The sequence below is a fragment of the Leptopilina boulardi genome, unplaced genomic scaffold, assembly GCF_019393585.1.
Source record: "Leptopilina boulardi isolate dan_hultmark-lab unplaced genomic scaffold, ZJU_Lbou_2.1 LbouV2_371, whole genome shotgun sequence".
NCBI lineage: Eukaryota > Metazoa > Arthropoda > Insecta > Hymenoptera > Figitidae > Leptopilina > Leptopilina boulardi.
Window position 1 is genome coordinate 2,577,699 of NW_026137942.1, and position 14,672 is coordinate 2,592,370.

The window sequence follows — 14,672 nt, forward strand, 5'->3', positions numbered from 1 at the left end:
AAAGTTTTGTTGAATAATGTTTTTTGGTTAATCGAATTATGCTGTTTTCTTTTAATTACTTGTATAATATAATTTTGTTTTAGAAAAAGGAGAAAAATATTTCTCAAACATAATTTTTCATTAAAATTCAAAGATTTTTTAAAAGAATAAAAGAACATAATGTTTATGATTTAGATAAGAAGAGTATAAGTCCTTTGATAATTTCTTATATTATTTTCGTTTATCCGCAAGCAATAATTTTGAGTAATAATATTATTTAAAGTCATCAATAGTATATATATATAAATATGTCCCTTTATCTATCATAAAACCGAAAACTTGTGATCATCTTTATTTTGGACAAACGCGATTTTGTAACGCAAAATTTGAAATTTGATTTTAAATAATTATTATAAATATAATAATATGAAGAACAAATGATGTATTAATTACAACTAGCTGAAATAACGTGCGCATGTAGTTTCTAATGCCAGTAGATATTTTACAATATTATCTGTTAACTTTTCAAAGTTTTTTATAAAATGAATATTAGAAGGGTGTTGATTGGAATTTACTTTCAAGAAATCTTAGCTACAAAAAGGGACACATAGAAATTGGACCGGCGTCGAACCTCAATGGCTGAATTTTTAATTTCAATATGAATAATTTTTATAATCTCTCCACTGAAAAAAATAAGGGTTAAATTTGTTGCGTGTGATTTACAGCTGGTGTTATAATAGGTGGTGTCGTTTAAACACTAATAGTTATGTTGTTTTAACACAAATTGTGGTGTCATTTTAACACCTTTAGTGGTGTAGTTGAAATATGCTGTAAAGAATTTACTTGTTTCATTATTATTTATTAATAAAAAAAATAAAAGTTATAAAATTACACAAAAAAATTTTTTTTGGTTTAAATACTAGGTTACTTGATTATTATCAAATAAATATTTACTTCAACCAAATATTAATTTAATAACATTCATAATAATAAATATATAATAAATCCGTATTAAAAAATTTAAATTGAAAAAATATAAACAAACATTGTAAAGCGGACAAAAATATTTAATATATTTTATTTTTCTCATTTCAATTCTTCACTATTTATTTATAATAATACTTTACAAAGCAGTCAATCAAATTCATTAATTAACTTCGGTTAACCAGTGCCGTAAACATAACCTATTGCTTTTTTCAAATGTATATTCTACTGTTCTAATTTACTTTTCTCATAAAGCACTTTAAATTTTTCATTTTAAACAAATGTAGAAAATTAATTAAAATTATTATAAATGATAATTAATTACCTTAATTAACTAAATGAAATAAATAAAAAAAAAACACTACTCTGGTGTTAAAACAACACCAATAATAAGATCATGTGACAAATTCGAACCATTAGGGTGTTAAAATAACACTCACAGGTGAAAATTTGTTGCGTGTTATTTCAACACCAAAATTGGTGCTAAAATAGCACTTTTTTTTCCTGTGTCTGACAAAAGATATTTTCCCTGAATTTACTTATATGTGACTACCCTGTACATATTAAAGAGAAAAAAAATTGTGCTTTGAGGTTATATCGGCTACACATATTTCCTTCAAACATTAATAAATTGTGAAAACAATATACAATTTAAAGAAAACCTGTGAAATTATTTTTTTTATTGAATCGACGAATTGAATAAAAAAAATTTCTTTGAAAAAAATGTTTACTTTCGCAATCGGAAACTTTTAACTACAAACATTACCTTATTACTGCATTTCAATAGTTCTAATAAAACATAAGAATTTAAGGATAATCGCAATTCGATGATAATTTGTTCTCACAGAAAAAACCTGGTATCAAATTATGTATGAAATTCATACTCAATTTAATACGCATCAAAAAGGAAACTGGTTGTCTCATTTCGAGATAATAAGCAAAAAGTATCGAAAACTGGTAAAATTAATTATTATTGAAATAATAAATGATTAATAATTTTTACTTGGAAAATATTAAATATTCGCACTGACTTTAAATTATAATTTACAAGTAATTAAAAGAAAACAGCATAATTCGATTAACCAAAAAACATTATTCAACAAAACTTTAGATTTTTAATCGAAAGGAATGGAAAGGAATAATTATAGTTTTCAAACTGTTAAGTTTTGAAAAGGAGGAGACAATTTTTTGTATATTTTCATTCTTTTCAATGAATGAATATTAAAAAAAGCAATTGATTTATAAAAATTAATAATAATTTTTTTCATTTAATTACAAATAATTATATTGAATTAATTATAAAATAAAATATAAATAATTAAAGCATAATTTAATAATAATATAATCTATCTGAAGTTAATAAAAAACAAAAGTATAAACAAAACATTAACTTCAAATTGTATAATAATAAATTTCCTTAAAGTTATTTTGAAAAAAAATAAATTTTTGACAAATTAAAATTAACCTAAAAATATATAGGTAATAAATTATTATTTTTACTGGGCATAAAATTAATATTTTGCAAATAATAAGACGACATTGAATAAAAGGTTAAAAAATAATTCTTGTAATAATCGACAGAAAAATTCTACTTTAATTACAAATAAGAAAAATTATTAGAATTAATAATATACTGAAAAAAATGGAAGAAATTTTAAGAAGTATTTTATAAATTTAAGTGTAAATGTTAAATTTCAGGGAAAACTTTACGAAATGTAAGAAATTGCTAAACGAATATTAATTTTAGAAAAGAGTTTATACAAATACTAAAATTTATATTAAAATTCGTAAATAAGATAATATTACTATCAATACTTACCGGTAAATTGTTATTCCAAACGCCGAAGGAAAAACTTCTGCCGGCACAAAGTCCACCTGTCAAACTTGTATACGAACCTTATTTGACAAAACAACACTTCTTAAATTTGGTTCACTGAATTAACCGCGGCGACATCTATTAACTGAAATTGTTAATATATTACTAACGATGGTAATTTTCGTAACTGGACAAGTTTTTTTTCTATTTCAGGTTGCCGATAAAGTAGATACTATTGACTTTTCACATCACTATTAATATTTAATTAAATTATTCTAATTTTTATTTATTTATACAAAGTAATAAACAAATTGAATAAATTTTACAATCCTTAATAAGTAAATATGATTTTCTTGTAAATATACGATTATTTCATACATATATTATGAAATAATATATCGGGATGAAATGAATAAAATTTTTTTCACATTTTCATTTAATATTAAGTATTTAGAGCTTTATTTATTATAATTCTTATTTAAATTCATTCTCTAAATATCCATTTTATAGAATCAATACTTTTTTTCACTTTATTTCACTTTTTAAATAACTTTTTATCATGTTTCCCTTATGTCTCCCTTATGTCTCCTTTAAAAGTGGACATTGGGTAAATCTGAATCCGCCAGGGCGGGCTTAGTCCCGGCGTCTCAAAATCGTTTTTATGCCTCTGAAAAATTTCAGAGCTGACTCGCGAATGAGAGTTGTACTGCAATTAATTGACTTCCGCGATGTTCTTTTATATGAATGTTTAGAGACTTCAGGTGGGAAAATTTTGTGGACTAAGGGTTTTTAACATGTGATAAAGGCGTGAGCTCTGGGCCTGTTACTATGCCAATAATGCTGAGTTTTTATTTTCTTTTAATGGTATAGCCAAATATAATAATATGCACTTGATTAAATCAAGCATAATTATTATTAAAAAAACTTGTTGTCTTTTGGATTTATTTTATGAATTTTCCTTGTTGGAAAATGATTTGATTTTTGGTATTTTTACCCTTTTTTTTATTTGCGACAATTACAACTTTGATGTTGTGTTGTCATGAGCATGTAGGATTGTTAGGCAACAATACCGTTCGCTACTTTCTTCAATTTTAAGTGGGGAACATTGCCGCAACGTTTAATATGCTCAGAATGCTGCCGCAATGTTCACTAACACATTCGCAACATTCCCATTTACTAACTTCTACAATTTTCGTTTGGGAACATTGCCGCAACGTCCAACGCACTCAGGGCGCTGCCGCAATGTTCGTTAACGCACTCGCAACATTCGCAACATTACCGTTCGCTACTTTCTTCAATTTTAAGTGGAGAACATTGCCGCAACGTCTAACGCACTCAGAACGCTGCCGCAATGTTCATTAACACATTCGCAACATTCCCATTTGCTAACTTTTACAATTGTGGTTTGGGAACATTGCCGCAACGTCCAACGCATTCGGAACGCTGCCGCAATGTTCATTAACGCACTCGCAACATTCGCAACATTAGAATCAAAGATTTTCAATTATATTTCATATATATAATGATTTTCACTTTTTAAGGTTATATTTAATTACGAATGCCCGTAGAAATTTGAAATTATGTTAAAGTACATGCATATATATCTATTGGTGATATTTATGATTTACATTTTTATTCTAAATAGTTATAATAATAATATGTGCACACATGACATTCCAAGATTAAGGCCCGATTCCGTTCCCATCGCATTATGCTGACGATTGAATTTTATTGTCAAAGTATTGTATTAAAATTTACGAGAAATAAATTTCAACACAACATAAAAAAAATTAAATTTTTAGGTACCACCGTAACAAACCACCGTGAATGTTCCCGTTTTTGTCCCCAAAAACTATAAGCGACAAGAACGAAATCGGGCTTATAATAATTAAATAATAATATTAATATATCGCATGTAAAAAAAAGAAGAGAATTATAAGATTTCTTTTATATATTATTTTTGCTGATTCTTTGTCTGGACGTTGGTGCCAGAGAATCGGATGTGAAGTATCAGGTTGCACTGATAAGGACCAAGGAGCTGCACGTGTATCAGTCTCCGCGGTCCAGACTCAGCTCCCCTCGTTCAGTTTGCTGGCGACCTGTGGGTAGTAGACTTTTCTCGTACCCCATTGTTTCTCGCGACCAGAAAGTGAGTGGTAAAGTGATTTGATTTATGTGGTAAAGTGTGGTGCAAATAGCAACAACAAAAAAAAGAGAAAGAATAAAAAGTGTTAAAATGAGTGAGAGTGTAATTAATTATCGACAGGGGTTGTTGGGCCTTTTGAAAAAGGTGAAGGGGATGCAGCTGGACAAAATACAGGAGGAGGAGGAGCGGGCCCCTACATCGGAGGACAAGGATAGGATGGAAAAATTATTTATATGCATCCAACTTCGTAATGTGTTGGGGGGACTCAGTGGGGGAAGAGGGTAAGTCCAAAAATACCTAAGGTTTTGAGAAATTAAAAAAATTGAAAAATTATATTTTTGATAAAATGTTGAAAAATAATAATTTTAATACAATTTTGAAAAATTATAATTTTTTTGATATACGGTTGAGCTGTCAGCTCGATAGCCAGGAGGAGAGTACCGAACGCGCACACTTTGCCGCGCAGCACGTGGTCTCTCTCACTCGCGCCATAGCTCCTAGTAGAAACGTCAAGCGGTATATGCTTGCTTGCACGTACAATTTCCTCAGTTCACCGTCGACCGGACTCGAGGCACATCTCGAGGCTGGACGACAGCAGCTCTCTCCTTTCCTCCTATTCTCTTCCTTTCTTCCTATTCTCTTCCTTTCTTATCTATCGCCGAGGGTGAGGTACGTCTCTCCCGAGGAATAAGATTATCCTCCCCAGGGCAGGCGGACCACAGGTACATTTGTGCTGCTAGCCCTGCCTACCTCATCCTCGAGGACGGTATCTCAGGTACATCTGGGGCCGACCTGGTGGATGTATTCCTACAGAAGGAGTAGTACTCAGGCACCTTGGTGCAGTAGTAACTCCCTTCGCACTCCATCTTTTCTTACCTGCCGCGCAAGGTCTGACCAGGGGTACATCCGTGGAAGGCTGACGCGATCCTGACCCGCCATTTCCTGGAGAACCGACCCTGTGAAGACGAGGTACATCTCGCTTTTCACCGAGTTGATGCACCAGGTATTATTCTTCGACTCGAGGTACATCTGGAGGGAAGAATAACCTGTAACTTTCCTCTCTCTCTCTTTCCGCACTAGCTTCGCGTAGAGTATGAATGTCGTACGGAAACGGCATCTAGAAATTTTGATTAAAATAGAATCACTAGTCGTGCACGAAACCTAGTTTTCGCTCGTCTCGTAGCTAGGGGCGTATTCTAGAATCTCCCTCGCGGAAATTATTATTGAGCATTCCACCTGGGGAAAAATACAAAATGTCGAGAACTAAATATTGTCTTTTACAGTATTGCGGCGGATCCAATGCAGCACCACAGCGGCGTACCGTCTCGTTTCTTTTCTTTCTCACTTCTTTATTCTCTATTCTTTTATTCTTCTAAATTCTTCTATCCTCTTACTTCTTTTGAAAATTCTTTATTCTTTTCCACTTCTTTCATTACAATTAAGTTAGTTAGTTAGTTTCACATTTATTTTACTATTGTTAATTTAGTTAGTTTAGGATTTCTTTATTTTTGTATTTTTATATATATTTTTTGAGAGTTATCGAGCAGTTTAATTTTAGTCATTTATTTTATTGTTATTTTTCTTTTATATTGTTTATTATTTCTTTCTTTACATTTGTTTAAATAAAAACTGCTTTCGAAGGTTTATATCATCGCCTCATTATTGACATTACCTACCTGTATATCACGCTATACCACTTATATTTTTTTATAAGAGAGCAATGAACTAAAGAGTTCCTAAAATTTAAGACCCGGACTAATCCGGCGAGCAAATCCTTTGGCTTAATAAAGTCACATCATTACAATGTTGAAAAATAATAATTTTAATAAAATTTTGAAAAATTATATATCTTTTTTTTATAAATGCTGAAAAATAATAATTTTAATAAAATTGTGAAAATTATAATTTTTTTTGATAAAATGTTGAAAAATTGTATTTTCGATAAAATTTTGAAAAATTATATTTTCGATAAAATGTTGAAAAGTAATAATTTTAATACAATTTTAAAAAGTTATAATTTTTTTGATAAAATGTTGAAAAATAATAATTTTTATAAAATTTTGAAAAATTATACTTTTGATAAAACGTTGAAAAATAATAATTTTAATAGAAACATTGAAAAATTATATTTTCGATAAAATCTTAAAAATTATATTTTTGATAAAATGTTAAAAATGAACAATTTTAATAAAATTTTGAAAAATTATATTTTTGATAAAATGTTGAAAAATAATAATTTTAATACAATATTTAAAAATTATAATTTTTTGATAAAATGTTGAAAAATAATAATTTTAATACAATTTTGAAGAAATTATATTTTCGATAAAATGTTGAAAAATAATAATTTTAATACAATTTTGAAAAATTATATTTTTGATAAAATGTTGAAAACAATAATTTTAATAAAATTTTGAAAAATTGTATTTTCGATAACATCCTGAAAAATAATAACTTAATGTAACGTCAAAAACTTTTACATTATTTTTATTTAATTATGAAATAATTTCTCAATAATTTAATTGCAATTTCTTTTGGACTCGCTTTAATTTTTTCTAAGCAAGTCCAAGGCTCGCGCAACTACCAGGAATTCCATGCGTCAGCATCCCCGGTATATTCACCTATAGCTTCGCATGAGACAATTGCTAAACGCTCGAAATTAAAATTATATTTCGAAATTAAAATTCTTCTATTTTAGCTCTTGAAGCCGACACGGGTTATTAACCTTTCCCTAAATTATAATTAATTATTTTATACGTATGGGATAATTAATGGTCTGTAATATTGAGAAGGAGCATAGATACGAGCTCCCCGTGTATTGTAGTACCATCGGAACCTTGCGGCAAGCCTCTTGGCGTTTTTCGTGAATAACTCAGGAACTACTCAAAGTAAAATTATAAAAATATGATATTCGGACTCGGAACGACGCCGCAGGCTTTAAAAACCTTGGTGCAAACTTCCCAATCCATAAACAACGAAGTTACCAATTGGGAAGGTTGCGAGTAGAAAACGAAGCTTGCGAGGTCTTTCCGAGCTCAGGTAACCTTTCTCAAAGTTCCCAGATTGTAAACAATGTAACTAGCGAACGGAATTTTTGGGAAAGTTGCGGTTTTGAAATTATTATTCTATTTAATTTTCTAAATTTAATAAACCTTACCGCAACGTTCCCGAACGATAAACACCGATGTTAATCCGGATAACCTGTAAAGCATCGCGGACCATTGGTTATCCATGCGCCTACCTGTGAGAATGTTATGGGATGAATAGAAACGCATGAACTCGCATGTTTATACCTAAAATATTACTATTATCATCATTATTGTTTAAGATATACGAATGGTTATATTATTGTAAAATAGTCACAAATTTTGAAGTTTATCAAATCAAAATTTGGAAATTGTAGTTATCGAAATTAAAATGATACAAGAATTAAAATAAAGTAATTCATATATCATTACAGGCAAGAGGCTTCACTCCACGCGTTGAGTGAAGGCTCCCCGCGCATCCCTCGGCATTGTGCGAGAGAGAAAAGAAATTGTATGTAATGGCGAAGCGTTCTCTCTCACATACATTGTTCTCGCGGAGTATTGCGTTCTCCCTCTGTCACATGGTTTTCTCTCTTACTCCACAGACCGTTGAATGCATGGCGGTCGTTGGTTCTCGCATACTCGTTTGGACTATACGCTACAGGCACCTATACATGTGAGTTCGGGCTATAGGCGCTTACATGGTACGCTATATTCCACAGTACCATTACACTCTTATTCTCCTCACCTATTCTTTCTCCTTACCTCCCTTCTTCCGTCCAAGCCTACAAGCTATGCAATACAGTGCTGTCAGATTAAAAGCACGTGTATTTATTTATTTTGAGTTATGCTACTGCTCAATTCCAGATCAAAATTGGGTATGAAGTTGAAAATAAAATATTTCACCCAATACTGGAATTCAAACAAAATTAAAAAGATGTATTTTAAAAATTAAACATTTTTAAAGATACATGTACAGTGAATGTACTAAGGATTTTCCTATAAGGAAAATTCCTATTTTCCAATTAATTATCCTTTTAGGATAATATATCAATTTATTAATTATTTTAATTGGAATTAATTTTAACTCCAATTCTCGAAATTATTTAGCAACTTCCGTTCAAATGTGAAGTCAGCTAAAAATCGCATGGCAACAGGCCCCTGAGTTCCACCTCTATCTTTACAAATTTTCCTTAGTTTGCAAAAACTAGCTTAGTAACAATGTTACCATTTCCACCTGTTTTCCAAAATTACGATTCAGCATTAATTCCCACTTTAGATCCCTAAGCGTACCTACGAGGCATCTCTGGCCCATTTCTCTATGTTCAGTTCGGTTTCGGCGATCGCGAAAATTAGTCGCGATATATCGATTAAAAATCCAGACGGGCCCGTCCGGTAAAAGGGACACAACTTTTCTTGCGTGTTTACCCAAGAATTGTTGGTCGGACGTAAACTAAAATTCTATATACCCGTAGTCCACGGGGCCGCTTGGAATCGTGTCGAATTAAAATATTATCGTCAAAATGGATCTTTTTGCAGTGATAATAATTTTGTGGTGACACCGGCCGGAATCGTGTAGAGCCCGCGTCCGTTTTCGATGCGACGGTCCCAAGAAAAATCCAGCATAATTAACAAAGACAATATTTGAAGGGAAGTTTTAAGGGAAGGTCGCTTTCCTTATCTTTGTCGCGAGACCAGCCGGGTACGTGTAGGACCCGCGCCTGCCTTTGCAATTGACGAGTCAACGAGTAAGAGGGTGGATTTGTCTGTCCCTGTCTAGTTAACGCGAAAACGACATACGGCAAACCGCTAATGCGCCACCTGAGCGAGTGTGAGAGGACACAAAAATTATAATAGTTTCCTTTTTATTTTATTGAATGTTTTGCCCGTCGGCAAGTGATTGTAAGGGGCGAGAAGGTGTTCAACCCTCAACTAACCGACGGTAGAATAAGGAACACGGAACGGTAAGTACTCAACGTATCGTTCCGAACTAAAACTCAATTTCATTTGTTAAATTTGATTATTTCTTTTTATGTCTTGCTAATTTCTTTTTGATAAATAAAATTTGTGATTCTTTTCCTAATTCTTTGCTAATTAATTCTTTCCCTCTATTCTATCCATGACAATTTAATAAAAGAAGTCGCGGTATATTTTCTAATTCAATCTAGAAAATATCAGCATTTTAGCGAAAACGAACCCATGAATATAAACTTAAATCCAAATTGGATTTAAGGCAGTTTGGACCTCCGAGAACTCTAGAAATTTAGGCCATCTCAAAAGCCTACAGTTTCTTTTAATTAATTATTTTTAAAGTAATTGATTTCTATAAACTAATAATTTCTTTGGTTCGTAACACTTAATAAAATTTTGAAAAACCATATACTTTTTTTTTTAGATTTTTTGTTGCGTATGATGAGTGGAGGGTGGCTCCCGATCGAGAAGACGATCGGGTGCCATGGGGATTGGACCCGATTCTAAAGAGTTGTAGCCCCCGAAAACGATATACCCGGTGTCAGTGGTACCAGGAGTATTTCTGGTGCGAGAGGAACCGAGTCTACATCTGTCGAGGTTTTTGGGCGACTGTGAGTATTCATCGATTTGTTAAGTTAAAAAAAAATATTGATAAAGAGAGAAAAACATATATATATATGTAGAACTTTATTTGTTAATTAAATTTTTTTTTAATTTTTTAATTTTTTTTTGTTTTTTAGCCTGGGTTTGCCGATCCCTCGGTTGTAAGGGATGCAGCGCAGCGGGGGACGTGAAAGTTCTTCAGGGCTGGTGGGAGGTAGACAGGAGTCACCCAACATGGTGAGTAAAAGAAAAGTGGGAGAGAGAAATGGGGATAAGAAGACTATTAAATCCTTTCCATTTTACCTTTTTTGGCAGTGGCAGTTGGTAAGTAGCAAAAAAAAATATATATATGGGTGATTCTCCGTAAAGTGGGTAATTTCACGTCTCTGAATTATATCTTCTAAGAATCTTAACATTTAATTATCAACAATGAAGGAAGATATTGTTTTAACATCCCTTAACTATTATACCTTATAAAAAAAACCGTACTATCTTTAATTATTCAATTAATATTCCTAAAATTTAACTAAAAAAAAATTTTTTTTCTTTTATTTTTTTATAAATACAATTTTTCATTACATCAATTTTAATTACTGATAATTATTGGAAAAATATTTTCTTGAAAATCTTCATTCCAGCACGACAAAGCATAAACTTGTGGAAATATACTACAAGACTTGCACTTTTTGCCTCAAAATTATATGGAAAAAAAAGAAACATGTCAATTTTGCTTTTTATTTTATTCCATTTTATAGAATAAGTTATTACTGGTCTTAGAACTGATTTGATAATTAAAACTTTCTATAATATATTAGAAATATATTATACAGAATGTAATGAAAATACATTCAGAGAATGAGTAAAATTGTTTAAAATGTGTTGAAATTTTCAAAGTTATTTATGTTTTCCTGAAGTTTTATTTATTTATTTATTTTTTTTATTTATTTTTTTTGGGGGGGGGAATCACCCATACAGAGTTCAAAATAGAATCATAATTCTCTGGAATTTTGAAGGTGGAGAAGGAACTCTCTTCCCTTTTTGTTTATTTCAGAAGGCTCGGATTCCTCTAAGGAGGATTTGGCAGGAGGTTGGTCCAGAGGGCCATTTGCTAGATTCGACTGTCTAGCTTACAGTTGACCTTCGGACCAGGGAGCCATCTTTCACCTCTTAGCGTTTAAAAAAATAATAAAAAAAAATTAATTTTTTTTTTAATTCTGTAATTTTTCTATCTCTTTTTTTTGAAAATAAAATATTTGTCATAAAAATTTCCCATTCTCTCTCTTTTTTTTTCTTTTATATCTTCTTAATTTCAGAAATACGAGCGATACTTGTTCCCCCTCCCCTTTAATAGAGAAATGATTAAATTAAAAAAAAAATTAAACATTATGAAAAATAAATCGGAACCTTAATCTTTTATATAAGAGGTAAAATTTCTGAACTGTCACAGGTCCAAAAATGAAGTCTACGGGATCGAGCCAAGATTTTCAGGGATTGTTGTCCTATTGGATAGATCTTCGAATACCAAGTATTGTGAAGTTTTATCAAAACCTGTAGGATGTGGAGGGGGTTGAAATTTCCCACTTTTGATGAACACTCACCTTTTCAAGCCTTTGTAACTTTTTTCCTTTTTGTCGTACAAAAATTTCACTATAAGGTTTTTTTAGGTTTTTTACGTACATTTTGATAAAAATTATTAATTTTAAAAAAAAAATTTTTTTGACCCTTTTTTTGAAAAAATAAAAATAAATTTGTATTTTTCTCGACAAGAGGTATTTTTAATTTTTTTAAAAATATTTTCATTCGAAAGCTGAGATTTTTTCCGATGAAATATGTAATTTCCAGGAGGGCGTTTTTTTTTTCTTCGAGTAATGAAAAAAAGAGTAAAGAGGTGCACCAAGTATCTCGCGCAACTGATGCGACGCGACATCTGTTTATTCATTGGTATATACAGCATAACTTTACGCTAGTAAATTTCATGAAACATTATTATTTCTCTACTTAATTAATATAATATGTGATTAAGAATATCATATTTTGTTGTATTTTAATAATTGAACAAAACTCATAACGACTAACCGGATTCACTAAAAGAGTTTTGTCACTCAAAATGTTTTAGTTATATAATATATTTTATTTACTATTTTATATTTTTCTAAATTGAGTTAATATTTCGTTGATACCAATTGAGAGTCATTTATAACGTTTAAAAGATTCATGTTTTCGTGAATGTTATAACATGTAGAACATATAGTCCATTCCAAGTTTCTATAAGGCAAGAGTATCTGTACTCGATCTATTTGCATTAACTAGTTTGTACTGTTTATTCCTATTAACTGTCGATTAAGAATTTTCAAAGTTTAGGAAAGGTGTCTTTCTGAAAATATTATTTTGACAATGACGTCAAGTCTGATAAAATCCTGGCGAAGCCAATGCTTTAATCCTCTAAATAAATTTCGGCACAACTCGGTTAATTTGCGTCAGGTTTCGAAAAATCTAATTTAGACATACCAACAGACGCAGTAGTGTGCGTCTCGTGTAGAGTTGAACTTTATAAATTAGCGAAAAAACGGTCGTTAGATTCTTGTCAAGCTGAAACTGGACATTCGTAGATTTTATTTTTGAAGAACTAGAAAAATTTAAATCACTTTCATCATCAGAAATATCAGTTTCAAAAATTCTTTCATGATTTTCATCAACATTATCCGATTGATGCGGATCAGGAATGGTTTCAGCTTGAGGAGAATCTAACGACCGTTTTTTCGCTAATTTATAAAGTTCAACTCTACACGAGACGCACACTACTGCGTCTGTTGGTATGTCTAAATTAGATTTTTCGAAACCTGACGCAAATTAACCGAGTTGTGCCGAAATTTATTTAGAGGATTAAAGCATTGGCTTCGCCAAGATTTTATCAGACTTGACGTCATTGTCAAAATAATATTTTCAGAAAGACACCTTTCCTAAACTTTGAAAATTCTTAATCGACAGTTAATAGGAATAAACAGTACAAACTAGTTAATGCAAATAGATCGAGTACAGATACTCTTGCCTTATAGAAACTTGGAATGGACTATATGTTCTACATGTTATAACATTCACGAAAACATGAATCTTTTAAACGTTATAAATGACTCTCAATTGATATCAACGAAATATTAACTCAATTTAGAAAAATATAAAATAGTAAATAAAATATATTATATAACTAAAACATTTTGAGTGACAAAACTCTTTTAGTGAATCCGGTTAGTCGTTATGAGTTTTGTTCAATTATTAAAATACAACAAAATATGATATTCTTAATCACATATTATATTAATTAAGTAGAGAAATAATAATGTTTCATGAAATTTACTAGCGTAAAGTTATGCTGTATATACCAATGAATAAACAGATGTCGCGTCGCATCAGTTGCGCGAGATACTTGGTGCACCTCTTTACTCTTTTTTTCATTACTCGAAGAAAAAAAAAACGCCCTCCTGGAAATTACATATTTCATCGGAAAAAATCTCAGCTTTCGAATGAAAATATTTTTAAAAAAATTAAAAATACCTCTTGTCGAGAAAAATACAAATTTATTTTTATTTTTGCAAAAAAAGGGTCAAAAAAATTTTTTTTTTTAAATTAATAATTTTTATCAAAATGTACGTAAAAAAACCTAAAAAAAACCTTATAGTGAAATTTTTGTACGACAAAAAGGAAAAAAGTTACAAAGGCTTGAAAAGGTGAGTGTTCATCAAAAGTGGGAAATTTCAACCCCCTCCACATCCTACAGGTTTTGATAAAACTTCACAATACTTGGTATTCGAAGATCTATCCAATAGGACAACAATCCCTGAAAATCTTGGCTCGATCCCGTAGACTTCATTTTTGGACCTGTGACAGTTCAGGAATTTTACCTCATAAACACAAAAAAGGGGGGGGGGAACTTTCAACGTTGGTGCTTCGATGCAAGGTAAGTGGAAAGTGTTCTTTTTTTTGTAATGATATGTATAAAAATTGCTAAAGATAACAATAATTATATTAATATCGGGTAGAATTCGCCCGCTAACACTATCAATTATCTTTACATGAGTTTCCACGACCGATTTCTTCATCAACCAGGCACTGACCCAAAACTCCCACAAATCATTAGACAGGTGACAAT

At 30.9% G+C, this 14,672-nt stretch overlaps 1 protein-coding gene across 1 annotated transcript; it reads left to right on the forward strand.

Annotated features, from left to right (window-relative positions):
* Positions 1–4,989: 4,989 nt before the first annotated feature.
* On the forward strand, positions 4,990–10,716 carry LOC127287554 (uncharacterized). The gene is made up of 3 exons (XM_051314547.1): positions 4,990–5,206; positions 10,347–10,533; positions 10,663–10,716. The coding sequence occupies exons 1-3, from the start codon at positions 5,016–5,018 to the stop codon at positions 10,714–10,716; spliced, it is 432 nt and encodes a 143-aa protein (XP_051170504.1). The 5' UTR covers positions 4,990–5,015.
* The last annotated feature ends 3,956 nt before the right edge of the window (positions 10,717–14,672 follow it).